This window comes from Podarcis erhardii (assembly GCF_964252035.2).
Source record: "Podarcis erhardii genome assembly, chromosome: 9".
NCBI classification, from domain to species: domain Eukaryota; kingdom Metazoa; phylum Chordata; class Lepidosauria; order Squamata; family Lacertidae; genus Podarcis; species Podarcis erhardii.
In genome coordinates, this window is record NC_138512.1 from 19339022 (window position 1) to 19364909 (window position 25888).

A 25888-nucleotide genomic window follows, 5' to 3' on the forward strand; every position below is an offset into this window, starting at 1 on the left:
AAATCCACAAATTCTCTACTTGCTTCCCCCGGGTGGTTTCCTTGCTCCCTAAAATACTTGTCCAATATGCCCAAAGTGCTCGTCCAGGTATATCTACATCAGTCCTTACTGTGCAGTGCCCTGTTGGCTTCAATAGGACTTATTTCCAAGCAATGTATTTGATGTAAGACTGTCACTCAATCCCAAAGCTATATAAATGAATGAAAATGTTGCTATATTTGAAAGTAGGTTTTCTTCCCAACTGGGACTCAAAAGTGATTAATAATTTGGTCCTGAAAAGCAGCAAAAGGAGCATTAACAAAAGTATTAGTGATGTGAAAATAGATGCTATTCTCAGTTCTAACAAAACACTTGCTAACAAGGGAGGAGAATAATTCTATTAAGAGATTTAATTTCCACTGAATTCATTCTTACCTGTTGCCAGTAACGAGCAACTTCTGACAAGTTCAGAGCCTCACAGAGATAAACCAAATTCAGAACATCTTTTTGAAAACAGCTCCCACCAAATCCTGTATGGGGGAGGAGGAACCTCATTACTCCACCTGTATGATTTCTCTTTGTGCACTCTGATCCTAGGTACATTTAATGAGATGCATACCCCTAAATAGTTCAATAGAGCTTATTCCCAGGTTTTTGCAACCTTAAAAACACCTGATGGGTATCTTTATATCCAGTGATAGCTAACCAAAAAACTTATTTGCTTCAGGATCAATGCTGACCAGTTTTAAGAGCCTTCCAAGAACATTCCCTCCCGAGAACATTCTTTTTTTTTTATATATATAAATATTTATTAAGGTTTTTAAATATAAAACATAATAAACAATCTTACTTCTTTCACAACAATTTCATCACTTCTTTGGGCTCCCTCATGTCTCCCGCTCCCATTTACATCGTTAAAAATTTTTTTCCAAACAAATTATCAACTTGTTTACAATCTCATGTCCACTCACACATATAATCTAGCGCTTCTTCCAAAAAGTTTTATATTTTCTTTAGTCTCACTTATCATCAAATTTAAATCTAGTTTAGTGGTGACCAGTTTTTTATAATCTAGCATCCTTCTTAACATTCAACCAAATTACAATGTTTTTGTAAATACATCTTGAATTTCTCCCAGTCTTCCTCCAACTTCTCTTCTCCCAGATCACGGATTCTGCCGGTCATCTCGGCCAGTTGCATATAGTCCATCAGCTGCATCTGCCACTCTTCCAGTGTGGGTAGATCTTGAGTTTTCCAGTTTTTTGCGATGAGAATCCTTGCTGCCATTGTTGCATACATGAAAAATGTTCGATCCTTCTTTAACACCTTCTGGCCGACAATGCCCAGAAGAAAGGCCTCTGGTTTCTTTGTGAAGGTATACTTAAATACCTTTTTCAGCTCATTATATATCATTTCCCAGAAGACCTTCACCTTAGGGCATGTCCACCAGAGGTGAAAGAATGTTCCTTCATTTTCTTTACATTTCCAACATTTATTATCAGACGAATGGTATATTTTGGCAAGTTTAACTGGGGTCATGTACCATCTATATATCATTTTCATAACATTTTCCTTCAGAGCATTACATGCGGTGAAGTTCAGCCCAGTGGTCCACAACCTTTCCCAGTCCTCAAACATAATGTTATGCCCAATGTCCTGTGCCCATTTTATCATAGCCGATTTAACCATTTCGTCTTGTGTATTCCACTTTAGCAGCAAGTTATACATTCTAGATAATACCTTGGTCTTTGGTTCTAACAATTCTGTTTCTAACTTCGATTTCTCCACCTGGAACCCTAACTTTTTGTCATTTTTAAAAACTTCTTTAATCTGAGCATAATGTAACCAGTCTCGCACCTTATCCTTCATTTTCTCCAAACTCTGCAATTTCCAATTGTCTCCATCTTTTTCTAATATTTCCCAATATTTTGGCCATTTGGCCTCCATATTGGGTCTTTTTCGGGCCTTGGCTTCCAGAGGTGAAAGCCACCTTGGAGTTTTATTTTCCAATAAGTCTTTATATTTTGTCCAGACATTAAACACTGCTTTCCTGACATTATGGTTCTTAAAGGCCTTATTGATCTTAACTTTGTCGTACCATAAATATGCATGCCAACCAAAAGCATTGTTAAAACCTTCCAGATCCAACACGTCAGTGTCTTCGAGAAGTAGCCAGTCTTTTAGCCAGCAAAAAGCTGCGGCTTCATAGTACAACTTTAAGTCTGGCAGGGCAAAGCCCCCTCTTTCTTTCGCATCTGTTAATATCTTAAACTTAATTCTGGGCTTTTTGCCCTGCCAGACAAATCTAGATATATCTTTCTGCCACTTCCGGAAGCACTCCGTTTTGTCCACAATCTGTAATGTTTGAAACAAAAACAGCATTTTTGGCAATACATTCATCTTAATAGCAGCAATTCGGCCTAACAAAGAAAGCTTCAATTTTGTCCAACTATCCAAGTCTCTCTTAATTTCAGACCAACATTTTTCATAGTTATCCTTGAATAGACTCAGGTTTTTTGCTGTTATGTTTACCCCTAGGTACTTTACCTTTTTAACCATAGTTAATTCTGTTTCTCTCTGAAACCGTTCTGACTCTATGTCTGTCAAGTTTTTTCCCAACACTTTGGTTTTCTGTTTGTTTAATTTAAATCCCGCCACCCGACCAAAGTCCTGTATCAATTGTAATACTCTTTTCGTACTAGATTCTGGCTCCTGCAGGGTCAAAACTAGGTCATCTGCAAAAGCTTTAAGTTTGTATTGTTTCGCTCCGACCTGAATCCCTTCCACCAACCGGTCCCCTCTAATCATATTCAAGAGCACCTCCAGAACCGAGATAAATAACAAAGGGGAAATCGGGCAGCCTTGTCGTGTTCCTTTTTCAATTTTGAACTCTTCTGTAACCACATTGTTAACTATCAGTTTGGCCTTTTGTTCTGAATATATTGCATCAATCCCATTCTCAAACCCCCGTCCCACTCCCATTTCTTTCAAATTTCCCTTCATGAATTTCCAAGAAATATTATCAAAGGCCTTCTCCGCATCTATAAAAATTAACACTGCTTTTGTATTTATGTCTGTTTGCAAAAGTTCCAAAATGTCAATAATGTTCCTAGTGTTAGCAAACATATGTCTACCTGGGAGAAAACCTGCCTGGTCTTTATGAATTACTTCATTAAGAACTCTTTTAAGTCTACTTGCCAAAATGTCTGCAAATATTTTGTAATCCACATTCAGAAGGGAAATGGGACGATAGTTTTTGAGTTGTGTCTTTTCAGTTTCAGATTTTGGTATCAATGTGATAAAAGCTTCCTTCCACGATTCCGGCGCCTTCTTCCCTTCCATAATTTCATTGCAGACCTCCATCATTGGTTGGATCAAATAATCTTTTAATGTCTTGTAATACTTGGAGGTCAAGCCATCTGGCCCTGGAGATTTGCCCAGTTGCATGTTCTGAATAGCTTGTTCAATCTCTTGTTGTGTTATTTTGTTATTCAGGATTACTCTGTTTTTTTGTGACAACTTTGTTAGTCCATTTCTTTCCAAAAATTGTTTAATCTCAACCTCATCTTGCGGCCCTTGAGTGTATAATTTTTTGAAGTATCTCTGGAAGCACTTTCTAATTTCCATGGGGTTCTGAATGTTTCTTCCTTCAATTTCTAGGTTTGTAACTGTATTTAATTTCTGTCTCTTCTTCAACTGCCAAGCAAGCAGTTTCCCACATTTATTCGCCGATTCAAAAGTTTTTTGTTTCATTAATTTAATCTTCCATTCTATTTCTTGGTTTATCAATTTGGAATATTGTGCTTGGTATAGTTTAATTTCTCTCAGAATCGGCTGTGACTTCGGGTTTGATCTTAATTTCTTCTCCAATTCTTTAATTTTCTGCAAGATCTTATCTTTCCTTTCATTTTGTGTCCTTTTCTTTACGGCGTTCTGTTGTATCAAGAACCCCCTCATCACAGCTTTGCTTGCGTCCCAGATAGTTCTTTTTTCCACCGTGTGTTCATATTTATTTCAAAATAATCCTTCAGAGTTTTTTGGGCCTTCTTAATAATCTCCCGAGAACATTCTATGTCCTGTTAAAATAAGCGGGATTCTGTAGCTAAAGTCCAAAAAAGGAATTACACATTTGGAAAACGTTTTAAAAAAAAATAAAAATGGCAACTGTTATTGAGAAAAATCTGGGTTGAAGACCAGAATTAAGAATGCCACAAAACTCATGCTTAGAAAGGCCTGTTGTCTAAACACCATATTGCCAAAAGTCACAACCAAGACAGAAAGAAAGAGAGAGCGAGAGCATTTACCAACACTGGCTTTCAGAAATTTGCTTCCAATCCTTTGGTCCATTCCAATGGCTCTTGCAACTTCTTCAACGTCTGCACCTGTTGCCTCGCAAAGAGCACTTATGGAGTTAATACTGCTGATTCTCTGGGCGAGGAAAGCATTAGCTGCCTGGAGATGAAAAAGAAACAAGAAAACAACCTCAGAATGTTACTTACTGCTGAAATGAATGGCGGATGACAGATTAAGTATGACAGTACATCTATTATGAGAACAGAATGTTAGAAAGTGGGTCCTAGAAAATCCATATATCTTTGTTAGCAAAACTATTTATTATATTACATCTATGTTAGAACATAGCTACTTTACAGGAGCATAATGACTTCTTTATCAGAACCACAGTCGCTCACACAATTCCCCAATACCAGAGGCACATATGTCTTATCATATTACCTGATAGTGTAACTTGGAACTGGACAAAGCAATAAGTATCCTGAGATACTGATTGCCAAGTTTACTTCTAAAGCCACAAGAGCCAGTGACAGGTCTCTTGTTTCAGATCTCTTCCTTTATAAACCCACCTGCTGTTTGATTTAATTTGCTTTAGGTTTTCTAATAGGCACTGTCTAACCTCACCAAAATGAAATAGGGCTTGTTGCAAAATTCTTCTGATGAAGGCAGGTAGTTTGTGCTTGGTCAGCAAAATCAACTTTAAGGTACAGTCAACGTACGCTATCGAACGTAATCCGTTCTGGAAGACCGTTCGATTTCTGAAACGTTTGACAAACCGCAAATTGAAAGCAGAAGCCTCAATACAATATGGAAACTCAAAACAGAAGCCATGTAGCATGTTCGGCTTCTGAAAATCATTTGAAAACCGGAGCAGTTACTTCCGGGGTTTTGGCATTCAGGAGCCGAAACATTCCAAAATGGAGGCGTTCAGGAACCAAGGTTTGACTGTAAATAGCAGTGGGATTTTCCCAAGCCAAGGCAGCAGTTTCAAGGCTTATTCACATGGGCTGCTCTGCTACTACTAAGGACCTGGGTACTCCTAGGGAGCCTCTGGCTGCTACTGACTTAGCTATCCTGATCTGACCAGTGGGCCATACAGTCTTGGATAAAGCAGCTGAGGACTTGGGATCAACATGCTACAGACAATCACACCATGTAAATATTGCCCAGATGCCATCAACCTTTGTATGATGCCTTGGGAGTATGAATCAGTGGTGCAGTTCAAAAGCCTTTTTGTGGAAACAGACAGATGAAACTTGCTTCTTCTCCGATATTTTGTAACAGCGCTTTTCAGAGGCTAACGAAATACCAAAGATCTAACACTGCTAAGCCGATACTTCATACTTTCTCTGCTTTGTTGATTTCAGAATTTCGAAGGATACCAACCAGTTTGGAAAGTTCAGATGACCAAGTGTTGGTTGTAAGGATTTTCTCTTTGGGCACCCACTGCTCATAGACAGCACACAGAGCGCGAACTGCTTTCTGACCCTCGGGCGTCTCATCTCCACCAATCAGTACACGGTCTGGATTCTTCAGGTCTTTGATTGCTGTGCCTTCAGCTAGGAATTCTGGGTTAGACAGAACCTGCACACAAAGACCAAAGACTGAATCACAGAATGATAAAGTTGGAAGGGACACCCCTAGGGTTATCTAGTCCAACCTCAAATCAATTAAGAGAGAGATCAAAATGCACTCAATTCAAAATGGTTGTTTTACCTGCAAATTTAAGTCAGGTTTCGTGTTGGCATCAAATATACGACGAATGCTTTCCGCAGCACGGACAGGGACGGTGCTTTTCTCAGTCACAATTTTGTATCCGTTTGAGTTCTGCACAATCCGTCTCGCACATGCCTCAATGTATTTCAGATCTGCTGCCCGACCTTTTCCCATGCCATAGGTCTTTGTTGGGGTATTAACCTGGTTGCAGGTATAAGCAAGGGACATTTATTTAGGAGGTTGAAAAAACGTTGATATCCCATTTCCTGGCTGTCATATTAATGTAAAATTCTCATTCAACTTTGGCTAACTAAGGAAACCAAATTTACATTAGAGTCCAGATGTTAGGTACTACAGTGGTGTATTTGCCTTCAAGCCTACAATCTCAGTTGGTGTTTGAGGAATAACATCAGGCAGGGATTCAGCCTGAGTATATTTATTAAGCTGCAATCAAAGGAGGAATTTTCAGGGATTCCACCAGAGGCCTCTTCAGCACAGCTCAATGCAGATTATGTGGCAAAGCCAAATGCCTACAAGAGCTTTGAGATCAGACTAGCTCTCTCACCTGCTCAACTTAAGGACTCTGCTGTTCTTTTTTCCCTCTTGAAACAGACTACCTCTCCCAAAGAAACACAGAAACACATATAGTCACACAGCTTGCATGCATCCTAATTTATTGAATGAAGAAAACCCTTTCCAGGTTTGGGGAGCGGGGGGGGGGGGGGAGGCTTCACAGAAAAAGTAGTTTAAAATAGTTTAAAACCAGCCTCGGTACAACTTGCATCCTCTTTATGTGAATGGCTACATCCACGATAAAGAAGTGCCAATATATTTCCTTCCAACATAGAGAGATTTCTGTTCCATTTGTTCATCAAGCTGCTGGCTGGCACAGTGAATGAAAGAGCTAGCAGAGCCATCTATCACAACACAGCTACTAAAGAAGCATCCCTAAACTCATGCCCAATTTATGAAAAGGCCATTCATGGCATCTCTTCAACTTTAGTGCTCTGAAATCTTTATTCTGGAGGCAAAATTTCTTTTTGCTTCTCCATACCCTTTGATTCGTTTTCTCTAAATTAGGAAAAGGAGTGCATTTCAGCAGCTGAATTGTGTGAATCCCAACACACAAAAGAATTCTGAAGATTGATTTCCAATTTGTTAATTATCTAGAACATACTGTTAACAAGATGAGATCTGCAATTCATTTTTCAAAGTCCACTCGGGGGCGTTCTCTCCTCACCCCCAACACTTTTTATGGGATGGGCTATGACTCAGTGACGGAGTACAGTACATGTTTTCTACACAAAAAGTCCCAGATTCAAGCTTTTATATTTTCAGGTAAGGTGAGGAAGAACTCCTATCTGAAAGCAATATTATTCTACCATTTAAATCTGCAGGCACCACACAAAATTGTCAGTGCTGCTGCTATTTATATTTGTGCTTGTGGAACTCACAAAAAAGGGCAGAAAGGTTTTTGTATATCTGTGCAAACCACTCCCTCCCTAATATGAACCAGCCAGCTGAGAGTAGCTGATTGAGACAGATGGAGAAAGAGGCTCTGTTTTCTCCCACTTCCCAAAATTCCTGCCCCTAGCATTATTCAAGGAGGAAAGTAATTACTTACAGAAATAAACACAAGATCAGCATCTCTGATGGCATCATCAATGCTGGTAGAAAAAAAGAGATTCTTTCCTCTGCAGGATTCTACCACTTCTTTTAGCCCTGGCTGGAAAAATATTGGCAAGTTATTTAAGGGTTAAAATGTGCTTTATACCTGAACAAGCAGCATGCATTCCCCATAAGAGACCCCCAACCCCTTTGATCGAGATATTTTGTTCTAACGCTTGGCTTGTGATCATGTACAAACCAGGAATCATTGTTCAAAATGAACTCTAGTTTGGTAAAGAAGCCCACTTCAGAACCATGGTATGAAGTCGGTTTGTTTTCCAATTAACTGGAGTTTATCATAAACCAGGATTTCTGGCCTGCAGATTAAAATGTCAAGAATCAGGGAAACCAAAACTGAATCCTGGGCTCATTGTTCCTCCCAGCCTCTGTGGGAGGAGGAGAGGCGACTGCTCAAGCCAGAAGCTCTGATGGGCTTGAATAAATTTGTACATGCAACCCTAAAACATGGTTTAGTATTCTGTGCAAGCCCAATCACAATGTCTCTCTCTCTCTCTCTCATTCATTGACACCATTGCTGGTCACTGCAAAAATTGAATGCAATTTTAGCCTTGCAATGCAGCTAAATAACGTACAATATGCAAATTAAAGTACAAAACTAGCTATGATGTTTGTAGATGGAAAAAAACCCCAACAATAAAATCATCCGATAATGAGCTGGTCTTTCAGCTGTTAAAAATGATGGTCCCCAAAAACCTACCCATCATTTTTGTAAATGGCTGACATTTAAAATTAAGAAGCATAGCAATTCTGCTAAATAAAATAAAATTTTGTGTAGTAAATTTATTCCTAATACTTTTACTAACATACCAAAAATTTGTCTTATGTGCAAGAGGGAAAGCCCTTTTCACAGTCTTTCTATATCAGGGGTTCCATCGAGGAGTCATAACAGATAATGGATAAGACTTTGAACTTCTTGAAGGCTACGAATGTGCCTAACATGTGTGAGTCTATTGAGACAGCTTCATTAAGAGAATCTCATAATACGGATATGTTCCTGATCTTTCTGCACAGCTAACTCTTCAATCCTGACTTTACTTGCCAATTTTCTTTCTGCAAAAAAGCCATTCCTCAATGCATCCATAGTTATTCCATGTCTTAAAGAAGTACACCTTTCCTCCTTTTTTTGCCCAAGTCATACCAACATTAACGGACATCTGTTCCAAATAACAGAGGGGTTTATTTTTTTGGCCAGTAAGGAATACCAGATTGTATCCAACTTAGTTCTATTAATTTTACAGGATCTACTCTGAGTAGGACTAGCATCGGCTGCAACCCTAAAAGCACCACACACATACCTGATTTTTACAATGTTCTATAAAGGACCTCAAATAGTATTTCTGAACATTCTTTTTACTGTTACTTATTGACATTTGCAATCTCCACACTTCAGCACAATAAATCATCAGTGCAAGTAGTTTGGCTTAAAAAATATTTTACAACTGAAGGCATTAGGTGACATATATTGCAAAGTGGATAACAAAAGCATTAATAGTTTTCACTGCTTAAGGCCTGAAACTGGTCAAACTTGATCCTAGAAGAACCTCCTCACCCACTCTATTTTTAAAATGTTTAAATGTTTTATTATGTTTTTATATATATTGGAAGCTGTCCAGGGTGGTTGGGTGGGGTATAAATGATAAAATTATTCTTATTGAATAGGACATCCCTGTTTTTATTGGATAAATTTTGGAGGGTATGGTTTTATTTTCACAATAATCTTATGAGGTAGGTTAACCTGAAGATAGTAACTGGTCTAGCATTACCCAGTGAGATTTCTGTGTGGGCAATTATTTCTGTGTGGGTAATTATTTTAATTCAGATTTCCCCTTGTTCAAATCCAACACCTTTGCCTGATATTTTTCTTCCTCAGCTGTAAATAGACAGGGATTATAAGCGGACTTTGGGCTCTCAAATTTCAGCAGCGCCCTGTGCAACGCTAAAATTTACTCCCTGCTTTTCATGAGCCACACTGGTCGGGCTACACTAAAACCACCTCTGTAATAAGCTCACCTAAGGCCCTTGAGGTTCCCTGTTCATGCAATAGCTATTTGATAGTCAGGAACTTTAGAGCTTGAACTAAGAAAGTCAGGGAATTAGCAAGACCTGCACATACCTTCTCCAGGCACAGAAAGGAATATGAGTGTGCAACATCAGCTATTGTGATTGGCAAACAGTATGAAGACTATGGATTGGTCAGGCCTGGTGGAAATGTCCTTGCCTGGTCATCAGGTCAGTTCTGAAAACAGTGGGGATCTGGATCTGAATTTGGGAGCTTGTCACTGTCAAGGTCAGGCTGGAGCAGCAATTACCCAATTCATTTCTAGAACATTTTTAATGCACCTTTTGTAAGCAATTTATCAGCACAGGCGTGCTTTTTCTAAGACAACACTGGCTACACTTTTCAACATATCATGCAAAGTAGTGTTTTCACCTACATTAAGAAGCATACCCAGTTCCCACTGATCCATCTCAGTATATATACTTTATACTCTGGATTAAAATTTAACTCATCCAGAGAAACAGGGCATTAACAAAGGCCACTTGCCATTATTTACCCTTGATGCAACCTGAACTATAAACCCCAGCAGCTGTTTTAAGAGTAACATATTCAGGTCATAGGGCCGCCATAGGTCTGGTTTTCCCTGGGATTTCAAAGGTGGTGCTTTGTCCTAGATTTTAGGTAAGTTTTTGTAAAAAGAAGCTCAACAATGTCAAGAGTTTCCTTAAAAAAGCTCAACAACCTTGATAGCAACCCTATCAGGCCATCTATTCAAAAAATAAGGAAGCACTTTAAATCTCAATAATTTTAAGGAACTCAAAATTCTAAGTGCCCCATCCCTTTTTGAAGACTGACTAAAAATAACATGTCATTTAGTGTAATTCTGTGCCACAATTTGCGGCAATTTTCTAAACAGAAACAATAATTCAATGTTCTATTGAAAAACATGGCTGTGCTTCTGCCAGTGTACCCTAAAACAGCATTAACCACTGCTCTGATGTCAGTGGCAACCACTTCCCCATGTCTTGAAACAGACACGTTTCCCATTAATAAACCATTTGTGAGGTAGATAAAATTGAATCACTGCTCTACAGTCAGAAATAACGTGCTGACTCTTCACAGAATTGTGCAATTCCTGGATATGCAATGCATGTTCATTTTAAATAACCAAATGGCAAACCCAGGCCCTAATTAGCAAAAGAATAATCTTTCGTAAAATGTTATGTTCTTTAGGGAAGCCTGAAAATAACCAGATCTAATGCCCTGTCCTGAAGCAGAATCCTGTAAACTTGGAACAACTTTCAGCCATTAACATTCAAATCAATTTTGTGCCTCATAGAGTGAAAAGGATTGAGTGTCTCTTGTTCCTTCTACAAACAAACATGGCTACTTTTCTGGCTTGGGGAGCTAAGCCACATCAAGGAACTCAACCCTTTCAATGACGTGGATGTGTTATATGACTCTTACACATAAAAAAGAGGCCAGAGTTTTTCCTTTGAATTCCAGGTCTGCGTCCACACCTGCAGTTTTAATTATGTTTCCCTCCTGCTAGTTGTGCAACTAAAAGAGAGCAGTCCACACTCATCCTGTGATATGTTGCTGGTTGTGCTCTGTTTCCTAGCGCAAAGTTAAGCACCTCTTTAAAGGGGCACAAATGATTTCAAGCTCTTGGAAGTGTTGCCTATGACTCACTGCTTGGCTATTGTCAAGCCCTCCTCTTTTGCTATTGTTGTTGTTGTTTAGTCGTTTAGTCGTTTCCAACTCTTCGTGACCCCATGGACCAGAGCACGCCAGGCACTTCTGTCTTCCACTGCCTCCCGCAGTTTGGTCAAACTCATGCTGGTAGCTTGGCGAACACTATCCAACCATCTCGGCCTCTGTCGTCCCCTTCTCCTTGTGCCCTCCATCTTTCCCAACATCAGGGTCTTTTCCAGGGAGTCTTCTCTTCTGATGAGGTGGCCAAAATATTGGAGCCTCAGCTTCAGGATCTGTCCTTCCAGTGAGCACTCAGGGCTGATTTCCTTAAGGATGAATAGGTTTGATCTTCTTGCAGTCCATGGGACTCTCAAGATTCTCCTCCAGCACCATAATTCAAAAGCATCTTTTGCTATTATATTACTATTAAATTCCCCTTCCATCATGAAGTTCACTAAGTGGCCGTGGGTCAGCCACTATTGTTCCATTCTACCCAGCTCACTTGACTGTTGTGAAGGTAAAATGGGATGTCCCTGTCTTTTGCCACCCTGAACTCCTTGGAGGAAGAGTAGGATACGCATGCTAAAAATGACAATAGCATTAAGAAATAGCAATAGCCCCCCCCCCAAAGGAAGCACACATTTTGGGAGGCATCTAACAATGAGATACAGCCCAGAAAAGATATGTGACATGACAAGTATAGTAAGGTAAGAATGGAAAACTGCATTATTAAAATCCAGTTACCTCATAAATTGGAAGTGTATCGGAATTCCATGCATTGATTCTAGCTTCGTTGACATCAACAACAGTGACCTTAATTTTTGGACACATATGTGCAATGACAGAACACGTTGGTCCACCTACATAACCAGCACCAATACAGCAGATTTTCTTAATTTCAAACATGATTGTTCTGGTGAGAAAGAAGAAAAAAGTGGGTAATGTTCAGTTTAAAACTACTGTGAATTCTAAAACCCAGTCACATTCTTATTTAAAAAGGAACATTTTCGGATACTTAAGTGCTCCTACTTATTCACAGTAAATATGGCATAAAACATTCTCCGTCTCCATTTGGAAGCGTTTTAAAGCCCAGCTTACGCCAACTCAGCAAGACATTTAACAACATCTGTGAATCATTATGAAGACAGCAACATTTTTCTAGCAAGGCCAAGTGAAAACACAAGTGTCTCCCGTGTAGAAAAGCGTTAAACAGCTTCACAAGCAAGTAATTGTGGGGGTTACCTCACCCACATAGCTCACAAATACTGCTTCTCTACCCCACAGCTGTAAGAGCACTGTATGTTGGGGAAATCGAGTCTTGCACCATGGCAGCTGCAGAGTTCTGTGCACACTGCTCTCCTAATCTTTTTCTTATGGTAGACTAGGAGCATGAAGGCGCCCAAGCTGTCATAAAACTGTCCCTTACCCAGCCAGGGAAACAAGGCAACACTATGGCAATTGCCCATGTGGTCCTCAGTCAGTATTCTGATGGGTCTGAATGCACCATTGGTCTCTGACTCCGTGGTCCTTGCAAATGCTGGTTTTCCCTATAAAAGTGGGGTATCACAATCATGCCAACTGACCCTGCCTCTCCAGCACGCCCAACATTCATGTGTTGGTCATCACATTTCTATTCTTGCCTTTGTGCAAGTTGTGTAGGCTCCAAATTAGTGCAATCCAAACCTACGCACAGGTAGGCATCTATGCAAAGTGCTGAGAGGGCCCCTCTGGCACAATATTAACCCTCTTCCCTCTCCCAGAATCCCAACATCTCTCCTGGACACAATCACTGAGGAAAAGAGTTTTCAGAATTAAGAGAGATCTGGCAGGCGTATAACTGGTAGGAGGAAGAGAGGCACAAATGAGGTTGTGTCTCTTGCTAACCAAGTGGTTTTTTAAAAAAATGCAGGCCTGTTAGATGAGAACCAGCCTTTGCAAAGAGCCACAGTATGGTACATTGCGAGTCCTCCTCCCCTGGATAAACATTGTAGGCTTCTCCAGCAGCTAGAGTGAAGGGCCAATATTCACAGAAAAATTCAAAAGCTGCATTGTAGCCACAAAATAGGATTACCAGCTGATGCTCCCAAGAGGCCTTGCTGGAGGATGACTGAGTTACAAACCTTGCAAGGGGAATGTCAGAAGAACTCCAGGCAGGCTTACATGGGCAGCTCAAGATAAGAGTATGGAGAAAGGGTCTGAACATTACAGTAGCATTCAACCCCTTTCTCAAGAAGTGATATTAGCAACACGTTATTGTTGCTCTTCAGGCATACAGAGAGAAATAAAAAGAGCCAGTGTGGTTGAGTGTCAGACTACCACCCAAGAGACCAGGGTTCAAATCCTCACTTAGCCATGAAGTTCACTGTGTGACCCACCTCTCAGCCTAACCTACCTCTCACAAGGCTGTTGTGAGGATTAAATGAAGATGAGGCAGTGGCGTAGCGTGGGTTGTCAGCACCCGGGGCAAGGCAAGTAATTTGCGCCCCCTAACCCGTGGATTTGCGCCCCCTAACCCTAACCCCCAGATGTTGCGGCCGGTGCGGCCGGCCCCCCCTGCACCCCCCACGCTACACCACTGCCACAAAGTAGTGCGAGGCTTAATCACATGGCGGGGAAGAAGGCAGCAACTGGGTCCCGGGGGCGTCTCTGATGTGACTTTACGGGCACCATTTGCAAGCGGGGAGCGGCACCCCATCCGCGCGAGCGCGCCCCCAGACGCAGGAGCCGCGCAGGCAGGGCTGGGGGCTGAGGCGCCAATGGAGGGGAGATGAAGGGCCTGCGAAGCCCTCGAGCACCAGACAGCTGCTCCTGGTTTCGCGGGGGGGGGGGGCTCGGCCGGGGGCGGCAGCCCTTTTGTCCGCAGGATGGCAGCGGCGCCACCGGCCAGCCCCATTACCGGCCCGGCCAGCCTCCCGGGGCGCCAGGGCTCCGCCGCAACTAACACCTTCCCTCCAAAACTGGGCTGGTCGGATGTAGTTCTCTCCTGCGCTCAGCTCTGCGCTGGGCGGCCGCTGCATTTTCCCTCCCCCAGATAGTCCCTCCCTCGCTCTCTCTCCGCTCCGCAATGCACGCCTGGCACCCTCCCCCTCCACAGTGGGCGGCGACCCGGCAGCTCGGATCAGATTCGCACAGCCAGCACTGTGAGAGAGAGAGTGAGCCAGGACCAGGTAGGGGCAGAGAGCTCCGAGTGCGCCCCCAAAAATGTTGCGCCCGGTGCGGCTGGCACCCCTTGCACCCCCCACGCTACGCCACTGAGATGAGGGAACCATGTACACCGTTGAACTTCTTGGGGGAAAGGCGGGATATAAATGCAATAAATAAAATAAAAGAACAGAACAGAATCTCAGGCACCGTATGAAGCACTGTGTGGATAAAGGCAAATTGACATAGGAGAGATACAGTGGTGCCTCGCAAGACGAAATTAATCCGTTCTGTGCGGCTCTTCGTATAGCGGTTTTTTCGTCTTGCAAAGCAAGCCCATTGACAGCTTAGCGGATTAGTGCTATTAGCGGTTTAGCGGCTTTTAGCGGATCAGCTGATAAGCGGCTTAGCGGCTTAGGAAAAGGGGGAAAAACCCGCAGGAACTCGCAAGACATTTCGTCTTGCGAAGCAAGCCCATAGGGAAATTCGTTTTGCGAAGCGCCTCCAAAACAGAAAACCCTTTCGTCTAGCGGGTTTTCCGTCTTGCAAGGCGTTCGTCTTGCGGGGCACCACTGTACCAAGTTTTCTTAAGGAAAATAGAAGTAAAAGGTCAACCGTTATTAGTGTTATTAGCTACTGGCAAACACACAAGCCTCTCTGAAATAGGATCTTTTCCCTTCCCAGCAGAGGAAAATGAATCATTGAACTTGGATGGAATGAGGAAAGGGGTCTGTTGTGCAAGAGACACTCAACTGAATATGTGAGGATTTCAAGAACTGGTTTGCCTTGTGCTTGCTTGTGGCTTAGCTTCTCAGAAGCTGCCCCAAACCGTTCAAATTACAACATTTCTCAGTTTTCCTTCTTCAGGCAATTTGTTTTGGGGCTGGTTTGATTGGCTTTCTCTCCCAGCTTCCATACTTTGTCTATCACTATTTTACATAGGCAGAAGTTACAAGTCAAGCTAGATGCATCTTCCATTAAAACCAAGAGGCTTTTCGCCACTGCTGGCTAAAAAAATTGGTTTAGCATATCTACCCCAATGAAATTCCATCAGCTCTAGTTTTCTTCCTGCAGACCACTTCAACTCCTTTTCATGCAAGATAGGGATTACTATCCTCTTCTAGATCATGGCTGCTAGTCATGATGGCCATGTACTACCTCAAGGATCAGAGGCAAGATGCCTCTGAATACCATTACAGTGGTACCTTGGTTCCTGAATGGCTTGGCTCACAAACAAATCGGCTCTTGAATGTCACAAACCTGGAAGTGAGTCTTCTGGTTTGCCAACTTTTTTGGAAGCCAAATGTCCTTTTCAGCTGTTGGCATTGTTTCCAGGGCCAATCAGAAGTTCGCCTTGGTTTGCGAACGTTTTGGAAGTTGAACGGACTTCCAGAACAGATTGAGTTTGGGAACCAAGGTACCACTGTACTGTGAATCACAAGTGGGGGGGACGGCTGCTGCAATCAAGTCCTATTTGCAGATTTTCCATGGACATCTGGTCATTCAATGTGAGAACAGGATGCTGGTCTTACATTTGATCCAGCTCTTATATTATATTCTTATGTTGATCAAATTATTCATGCTACCAGGAGAAGGTATTTGTATATGTGTGTGTGTGTGTGTGTGTGTGCGCGCGCGTGCATGCTAACATATGTTCCAGTGAAAGACTCATTGAAAACATGTCGTCAGTAAAAAGAACAATCTTCTATCTTTTTTACCAGTCCAATCATGAGAAAGCAGCTTCAAAAGTATGGAATGCCCATACTAACAATGATGGCTAATAGTTTATGGATCTATCTAATAACATTTGCATAATTATTTCAAGAGTTCAAAGCATTTCACATGTGTTGACTAGCTGTAATCCTTATAGCAATCTCAAGATAAGTCAATTATTATTCCCTATATTGCAAAGGAGGCTGAGCCCAACTAGTGAGCTAACTCTACATAACAAAATAACATGGGCAGAGCAATCCTATACCAATTATAGGGACAAGATATATCACTGCTATGCTAGTGGAATGCTGCTCTCTCAGTCCAAAATTCCTCAATGGTGCCAAAAGCCAGCAGGCACATCCTAGTGCCCCTCTCTCGGAAGGGCCTTCCATAGGTCTGGTGCCACCACTGAGAAGCCCCTGTATTGAATATGGGGGGGGGTACCTGGAGGAAGTTAGAATATCTGAACATAAAGGGCAGGATGATATGGAGGCAGATGTCTTTTCAGGTACCAGAGGGAGCTCAGTCCCAAACCGCAAAGGCCTCAGTCTGAAGGTAACACTGGCACCAATATTCTGGGCCCAGAAATAGAACAGGAGCCACTATAATTATTTAAGCATTTGCTACAATATGAACTTGAGTTAGTAAGAGTGCTGGATTAGAGAAACCTGGCTTCAAATGCTTGCCTAGTCACAAAGTCCACTAGGTCAGTCACTCTCAGCCAAATTCGCTTAACAGGGTAGTTTTAAGGATAAAACATGGCAACTTCCATGTACAGTTCTGAGAAGCTTTGAGAAAAGGTGGGATACATATGTAAGTAAATATTTATAGTAAGAACACTTCAGTAATGAGTATAGTAAAATGGGATGTGTTGTTAAAAATTAGTAATGGCAACATATAAATTGCCTCCTGATTGACTTCCAGAAGACTAAATCTGCACACAGAGTATTAAGTGGGTGTGGTAGTTATTCCAGATCAATTTATACAGATCACAAACTTGTGGAGTGATCTTTGTGCAAAATAAATTATTCTCGAATACTTCTAAAGAGCAGCCCCGTTTTAAACAAACCCCCAAAACGGACTCACTAGATCTATATGCAAGCATCTGTAAGGAGACAATGAGAGCATTTCAGAGCAATTCTGAAATAACTGCTTTCAGAAGAACTGAAGTCTCAAGTTATTTGGAGTCTTAAATTCCTGCGTGTGTACATGTAGGGATACCACACACCGATAGAGGAAGCAGCATTGCAAAGCGGTTGAAAAAAAAAAAAACCCTCACAAGAGTCATTCAAACGCCCTGACAAAGGCAGCCTTAGTCTTCTTCTGAAAAGGGAGTATCTCTGGCATGTCTTAGATTAAACAGCAAGCTCCCAGGGAAAGCCATTAAATTTAACATCAACGAAAGGCGAAATATACACGGAAACCAAGGCAATACACACCCTTAAACCTCCTGCAAAATCAAACGATCCCTTTGTCCGGTAAGAAAAAGGCTTTGGTGAAAGGGTTTCATCCTGTGCAAGTGGGGGAAAGCAACCCCGGAAAAGCGAGGGTGGGGAAGAGGAGAAAGTCCGCAAACATTTTAAAGAGGGAAGGGAATACGTACAGCGATCCGCGGTCCGGGTGCCTTGGAGGCGAAGGAGGCTGTGCCGCAGCTGGACGGAGCAGGAGCGGATGCGGCCAGGCAGGGATCGAGCAGGCGAGTGGATCCCAGGCGCCGGCGCCGCCCCGCTTTTAAAGAGCCGCTTTCCTCTATTTCCCCCCCGGAGGGCAGCGGCGGATCCCTCCCCTTTCACGCCCGGGCAGTGGGAGGGAAAAGTGGGGCCCGGGGGCGGGAGGATGGCGAAGATCTGGCCGGGAGGAGCGAAAAAGGAAGGCGGCGATCGAGCTAGGAGATCTCGTGCTGCGGAAGAGCCAAGGAAGAATCCGCCGACATGTTTGGGAGTTTGCAGGATGGATGGATGAATGAATGAAAGCGGGATACTGGGAAAGCAGTACTGGGATGGCTGGAAAAGAGCGAGAGAACTGGAACAAATCCGCAGGGGGGCGAAGGATCCCTGGATCTCGGAAGGAGGAAAAGCAGAAGCCCATGCAAGGGATCGGGGACGAAAGGAGGAGGCAGTGAGGGGAAATGAGATTTATTTTTGGAGCCTGGAGGTATTTGGAGGCGGCCGAGGAGAGCAGCTCCTACCGGAGAGAAGAGGCGGGGAGATTTATGGGGAAGCATAAAATGCGGATGGGAATCGTTTGGGAGAGCGAGGTGTCCTCAAGGATCTTGAGGGGACCGAGCGGCGTCTCTTATTCCGCCTCTCGCTTCCGCCTCCTTCCTCCGGCGAAGGTGCTGATATTTTTATTATTGAAATTAAAACCCCGCCCATTTGGCTAGGTTTCCCCAGTCACGCTGGGCTGAGGCCCCCAAGCCGGCCTCTACCTTCTCCCCCAGCGAAGAGGCCCAAGAAAACGCTGCTGCCCGAGGCCTAGTCGCCTCTGGCTTCCCGCGCTAAGGGAAGCGGGCTGGGTGTGGCGTCAGGCAAGGCCTCCGGGGCCGCTTCGGCCTTGCTGCTGCCGCTGCCGCCCCGGAGTTCGGCCTCAAATCCTCGCTGCACCCCCAGGCGAGCGCCCTGAAGCGGCCGCGACTACGGGAAGCGCTTACGCGGCCCATCTTCCTAGCCCCGTCGCCTCAGCGACGTGGCTTTTCCCAGGCCTGGCCAGGGTTTACCTCACGCGCTCTCCGTCTCCGGACGGCCGAGCGAGCGAGCGCCTCGGTTCCTCCGTCCAGACAGGCCGCGTTTGAGGGGAAAATAAAGCATTTGGGGCGGGGGGGGGAGGAAGCCATCTGCGGCCGCCACTCGCTTTTATTTTATTTTAATTTTTTTATGGAGGCTTTTATTAGGTGTTGCTTAGGGAAGCGGGATACGCAGCGACTTTTTGATAAAAGAGGCTGGGGCCGGAGTGCCTTGACCACCACATCTCTCTCTTCACTGGGAATTGGTAGTTCCGTGAGGGGAGCCTCACCCCAGTTAGGAGCACCCCTGGCAAACTACAGCTCCCAGAATTCTTAGCGTGCGAGAGGCGGGGCGGGGAGTGGCTTTGAATATGCGGCGTGAATAGGGTGCGATTCGGTGGTTCTCCAAAGGCGCGCCAGGAGAGGATGGCAATGCTGGCGGGAAGACTAAAGGATCATCAGAGACTTTAAACATTTCGGCACGGTATTTTATAGTAGCAAAAAAATTGGAAATATTGGAAATATACAAATGTAATGGAGAGTTCACGCCTAACTTGAAGAGGCATACATTTGTGGGATGGGATGTGTGTGTCTTAACTTTATTTATAAACCTGTTTATTATATATATTGAGTTTTCATTTTGCTACATAACCAATTAAACATTTTACAAACTGAAACATCCAGTGACTTTGCTTCTCCTTCCATGGTTCCCTGTATATTTTACTATGACCATTCAAATCAATTTTCAAACTTTTACATCAGTTACTATTTACTCTGTTGGATTTATTTTAATGCTGCCAGCGTTTTCAGCTGTCTACAATTATTTTCCATATATTCAATAAATATTTTCCACTCTTCTTTGAGTATATGTTCTTCTTGCTCTCTTAATCTGTGGGTTAAACGTGCAAGTTCTGCATATTCTAACATCTTTAAGTTGCCAGTCCTCTTTTTGGGCCAACAATACATGGGCTGCTGTTGTTGCATACATAAATAAACTACTGGCACCTGGGAATTTCTACTTGGGTTATTCCCAACAAAAAGGACTGGGTTTTTGGGGAAGCTAAATTTAAACATTTTTTTCAGTTCATCATAAATAATTTCCCAATACTCTTTCACCTTTCTGCATGTCCACCACATATGAAAAAAGGTACCTCCCATTCCTTTACATTTCCAACACGTATACATCTTAGCCAACCTACTGAGAGTTAAATACCATCTAGGAATCATTTTCAAATGCAGTGGTACCTTGGTAGTTGAATGGTTTGGCTCCTGAATGCCGCAAACCTGGAAGTGAGTGTTCTGGTTTGCAAATGTTTTTCTGAATCCAAACGTCTGACATGGCTTCTGATTGAGTACAGGAAGCTCCTACAGCCAATCGGAAGCCGCACCTTGGTTTTTGAACCATTTCAGGAGTCGGAACGGACTTCCGGAATGGATTAAATTCGGGAACTAAGGTACCACTATAGTTCTCTTTCAGAGAATAACACACAGTAAATTTCATATCACTTTTCCAAAGTTTCTACCAGAGGTCCAGTTCTATATTGTGTCCTGTATCTACATTATTGCCCAGTGTGTTATTGGATGCTTTAACTAGCTTGTCTTTTGTTTCCCATTCTAACAAGAAATGATACATTTTAGACTGATGTTTATCCTTATTTTTTAACAGTTCTTTTTAAAATTGTGATCTTTGGTCCAAAACTAAAAATCATGGCAACATAAAAATGTAAATGGGGCAGCCAAGAGAAAAAGAATGGAGGAGGGAGCTGTAAAAAAACAAAACAAAACCTAAGTTAAAAGAGTCGACTAGATAAATTGTTACTTCTCTCCGAAACTGATCATGTATAAAATCCACACATTCACAGAGGGTAACTAATGGTTACTATTTATTTAGATCATTTTAAAAAGTGCATAGTACAAGCAAAAACCTTAGTTTAAAAACTGCAAATTCCCAAATGGCACAGATACGATTTTTGTCTGGCATGATTCAAACAATTTTAAAGCCTCCCAATCTAAACTATAAAAACACAAGTCACATTATTACTCACGTCTGCATCAGAAAATTAAGGCTAAGTGAACTGCTGATATTCTATAAGCACATGTGAATCTAGGGTCAATGAAGATTTATGTGATCAGGATTTCCCTTTGTTTTGAAGCAAGTTAATAGGAGCTGTAGGATGGGATTTGATCAGGGCCGCAGTGTAGAATATATGGGGGTATAGCCCTCTTCTCCCATGGTAGTCTTACAATTAAAACTCCCTCCCTGAAGCTGTTTAGCAGGTGGTGGTGACTTTCATTAGGAAACACCATTAGAAAAGGAGGTGATCCTGTCCTCAGTACCATGGTCCTAATCCCAATCTCTTCCCTACTCCCCTGCCCTGTGTGGCTACTATTAACTTTTTTTTAAGTGTGAGAAAGCCTGATGCCATGTCTAGCTTGTGCATTCAAAGCATGTGTGTGTGTGTTAACTAAAGCATAAACTGCAAGCCTGCTTTCTCTTTCCCGTCAAGCAGGCTGTGCAGTGTCTCTCCATCTGATCACTAAACCCTTAATGCAAAGAACAAGTTCTAAGAATGAGGTCCTTCATGAGAAGTGAATCTGGTAAGGAGGCACTAAAGGACACCTTGCTTTCCTCAACCACCACCAGTGTAAGTGTATTGGAAAAGGAGGGAGAATGCAGTTTGGGCCTCTCAGCAGAATATTTCCATTTCCCCTACTACACTGGACTAGATGTTGGTTGACAGCCCCTATTTCCCCACCATCCCTCCATCTGAAATCTTAAAGCAGAGGTTTCAAACTGTTCTGGCAATCCTCGAGTGCAAGGGTGCACAAACATGTCTGGAAGTTAGCTTCCAATGCCTAGCTGTACTATAGCATGCCGATCCATGCAGACCAAAAGCAACAGGTCCATCATAGACAAAGCTAAATGTAATGAACACCACCACAATTTTTTTTAACATTATTTGAATCTTCTGCAACACAGTTTTGCTGCAAGTTAAGCAATCTGGAACAGCTTCTCTGATGCTCAAAAGACTGTCTTAAAGTGCAGTACGGATTGTTCCACTTGCTCCTAAGTTAGCAAGAATGTTAATAATCATACGTTGTCTGGGGTGGGTGGAAAAAAATTGCTAGTAGCCCCCCCACCCCTGTAAACAAAAAAACTGACCATGGTACAATTTAGGACCCTTATTAAGGCACATTTATTCTACTGTAGAAGTGTAAATCACAATGAGATTGGTTTAAATTTGCCATGGCTTTTCCCATAACAAGATAAAAGGAGACAAGAAGGGCCATAACTCAGTGTTGAAGCATCTGCTTTGCATGCAGAAGGTTCTAGACAAATCCTTGGCATTTCCAAGTAGAAGAAGAGTTTGGATTTGATATCCTGCTTTATCACTACCCTAAGGAGTCTCAAAGTGGCTAACATTCTCATTTCCCTTCCTCCCCCACAACAAACACTCTGTGAGGTGAGTGAGGCTGAGAGACTTCAGAGAAGTGTAAGTAGCCCAAGGTCACCCAGCAGCTGCATGTGGAGGAGTGGGGAATCGAACCCGGTTCACCAGATTGCGAGTCCACTGCTCTTAACCACTACACCATACTGGGAACGTCTCCTGGGAGTGTCACTGCCAGTCAGTGTAGACAACAGCGAGGAAGATAGACCAATCCAGTATAAGGCATCTTCCTCAAAAATATTTTTGTTCGAGATCCATATTTTAGGGGTCACTGATGCAAATTTAGTATAGGACCAAAGAAATGTTTTGTTTGTAGAGTTAGGCCATTATTGCTGCATTGCTAGGGGTTGCACTAGAATGATGGTCCCTTCCAACTCTACGATTCTGTAAATTATTGCAAGCTATTTTGCTGCAATATTGCTAAAAAATTGTTAGTAAGAAGCTTCATAGCCAATCTAAAACAAAAGGGTTCTTTTTGTTCTCTGATGGAAGAAAAACAGGCAGAGTTGTTTTGCTTCACTCCCAGCTGCAGTCTTAGGAACACTTACTCAGATGCAAGCCCCACTGAACATAATAGGACTTCCAAGTAAACATGCAGAGGACTGAACAGCATAATGTTCTTAAATTACTTATTGCATATGTATTTTCCTTTCCAGTAGTTAAACTGGAATTGCGAGTACATGCATACCAAATCATCTAAGCCATCTTATATTTTCCTGTTGGTCATTCCAAGAATAAAGTAAAGTAATTGAGAATGCGTAAGAAAAATGCAAATTACAATTGCTACATTTCATTTCTGGCAACCATAAATTATGTCTCATTGAAAAGTCTGTTCAAAGAAGCCAAATTTGAGGATGCTTTCAGCATTAAAGCTGTTCTACACATTGCATACTGAGATAGCAGAATTCTGGGCTGTACACTTGAGACTGCAGGTGGGAGGCGCATGCTTTTGAACGCTTCTGCACCTAGGAAGGGGATCTCTGCAAGATGTAAACTATTCCATCAGACACAAAGGCTTCATGAGGCCTTCTCTAATGCAATAGTTTATTTGAAGCAGGAAAGGTTTTAGCATTCATAAGTATGACACCTTCCACACATCTGCAACTGCAAGTGGTACAGTCCAGAATTTTATCACCTCAGCTTACCACTTTAGTTTCTGTGGTATACAGAATATCTCTTGCTGGGGATTTAAGCAACACTTAAGATGTCTCTTAAGATGTCTTAGGGTATGCCCACAAGTGATCCTGAAGACTCCTTTTTGTCTTCCGCACACTCTAAGGGAAAGCTAAACATAAAGAATGTAATTCATTATGCATAAAACATTTTAAATCCAAATGGCAGTCCTTAAAACTACGTTTAATATTTGCAAGCAATCTGTTCTATTTCTGTGAACATTTGGTGTCTTTACATTACTGCTTGCTGATTCCATCCATAAAAAAATGGCAGCTGGACTCTTGCCTTAGAGGCACAGCTTTGGCATGCTGTTTCTAAGAATATGAAAATGTTAACGTCTGAAAATAAATAATGCAGATTGGAGTGATGCAGCAAGGATAAATCTAGTTCTATAGACTTCAAAATAGAATAAGATTGTTGTATTTGGTCACTGTTTCCCCCCCAGTATTTGAGTAAGATGTATTGAGGTGTTCTGATCTACAGTTCCACAAACAGTCCAATATGCATAGACTGCTTCCTTCTTTCAAAGGCTTCTAACAACTTCAATGACAGGAGAAATCCTTACAAATGCATCATTTTTACCTACATACACCATGCTGCTGCCCTGCCACTGAACTGAATGGGAAACCTTTACAATCCAGAGCAGCTTCATGTGCACATTGGAGCCCTACATTTACAGAAAATAACTGGATATAGGTAGCTGTGGACTGTAATATCCACTACAGAGAAGTATACAGGTAACTATTTTTATTATAGTATTTGTAAATATTCCTAGTTTCAAATGTAACATTTAGTTATGCACTCTTTAGTTATCTTAATACAATACTAAATTTATTTGCTTGCTTCCAATAAATACATTTAATTTGGCCTTATTTTAGAGGATTTACTTTGGACAACACTAACACAGATATAAATAGTAGACAGAATCCCTGTGAAACAATTCTGGTTCGCAGGCACAGAGTAAATCCAAAGTTGTATTGATGAGATACAATTTGGGTTTTTCTAAATTGGGGAGGCTAACGTGTGGCCAGCTGGATGTTGCCAGACAATAATTTACACCATCCCTGACCGTTGGCCATGCTGATTGGAAATGACGGGAGTTTTAGTCCAGCAATATTAAGAGGAGCACAGATTAGCCACCCCTGTTCTAAAACAACTCTATAGATAATGGCACATTCAATGGGAACTTTTGTGCAGTTCCCTCCACCCCATAAATGTACATAGATCACGGAGACATTATTGGTGGACTGCAGGAAAAGAACAATTTGTTTGAAAAATGACAACTAGGCTTTAATTTTCTTTCGGATATTATTGCAAAGTGCAATGCCTAGAGTCCAATGAACATCAGCAAAAATGCCACATATGTTAACTTATTCAAATATAACAGGAGGGGGTGCAAAACAATTTTAAATGTATGGAGCAGAACTGTATTGTGTGCGACATAGAGAAGTATTCTGGTCACGTTCGTTCTTTTGGTCGTGCAAGGTTACAGTCGCTGAGACCTTCCTCCAGTAAGGTCTAGTCCACAGGTGGAGCTGGTGGTTCTTGCCCCTGTGTGTCAAGAAAACACTGATTTATATATTTTAATTTCATATAGCAGCCTGGTTTTCAAGACAGACATTCTATGTAAAGGGGCATGACATAATACAAATTAAAACATAGGCAATAAAATATAAAGCATCTACTTAAAACTACTGAAAGCTAGCGCAAATAACCCAATGTAACTTAAAACACATACATAACCAGAACTCAGCGCTAGTTCTACTGCTTGCAAGTTACTCACTGAAGGCCATGACAAAAAGATGGGTCTTCAAGGCCCATTTAAAAGTATCAAGGGATGAAGCTTTCCTCATGTCACATGGGACTGAATTCCACAACAGCAGGCCACCACCAAAACGTCCCTGTTCTATGGGCCCGCCATTAGAGCAATAGGAATGTGTACAAAAGAGAAGAAAGATTAGAACAGAAGAAAGAAATGTGTATAAGATAAGATGTCCATTTCAAGATTCGCCGTACACCTTTTTGAGTTTGTTTCCATTAGGGAATGCAATGGCAGAACCAGGAGTGCCAAGGACAGACAGAACTCTAGCTGAGTGAGCTACTTAGAACTGGAAGTATTCAGAGATGTCTTCAGGCCTGGCAGTGAATAGAGATCCCCATATCACTCCCTTTGATAGACCAAGAAGATGCTTCCAGAGTGACCACAAAATTTATTAGAACCAGGAAGTGGGCATCTGTCATTGTCTAGTTAGCAGGGCAGACCCTCCTGCGCTGAAGGCTAGTAGTCTTAGTGTCAGCTTATCCCTGGCTCGGTTCCAT

General features: G+C 42.2%; 2 protein-coding genes and 1 long non-coding RNA gene across 8 annotated transcripts in view; all 3 read right to left on the reverse strand.

The window, feature by feature from the left end:
• The window catches only part of UGDH (UDP-glucose 6-dehydrogenase), a 31218-nt gene extending 12208 nt beyond the window's left edge, over positions 1-19010 (reverse strand). Inside the window, exons 1-7 of one of the 2 annotated variants that reach the window (XM_081875856.1) lie at positions 18942-19010; positions 12116-12284; positions 7613-7714; positions 5989-6189; positions 5659-5856; positions 4284-4431; positions 415-509 (exon numbers count right to left, since the gene is read on the reverse strand). In XM_081875856.1, the coding sequence (XP_081731982.1) occupies positions 415-509; positions 4284-4431; positions 5659-5856; positions 5989-6189; positions 7613-7714; positions 12116-12277 (906 nt within the window). In that variant the 5' untranslated portion in view covers positions 12278-12284; positions 18942-19010. Of the gene's footprint in view, positions 1-414; positions 510-4283; positions 4432-5658; positions 5857-5988; positions 6190-7612; positions 7715-12115; positions 12285-17828; positions 18914-18941 lie in introns of those variants that run through there. The other variant, XM_081875855.1, reaches the window with a different exon arrangement.
• The window catches only part of LOC309349733, an 87632-nt gene that overhangs the window by 35129 nt on the left and 26615 nt on the right, over positions 1-25888 (reverse strand). The gene's annotated exons all lie outside the window — the stretch shown is intronic.
• Positions 20809-25888, reverse strand: part of SMIM14 (small integral membrane protein 14) — a 34549-nt gene continuing 29469 nt past the window's right edge. For all 4 annotated transcript variants that reach the window (XM_081876038.1, XM_081876037.1, XM_081876039.1 and 1 more), the window contains one exon: positions 20809-25120. In XM_081876038.1, the coding sequence (XP_081732164.1) occupies positions 25088-25120 (33 nt within the window). In that variant the 3' untranslated portion in view covers positions 20809-25087. The remainder of the gene's footprint in view (positions 25121-25888) is intronic.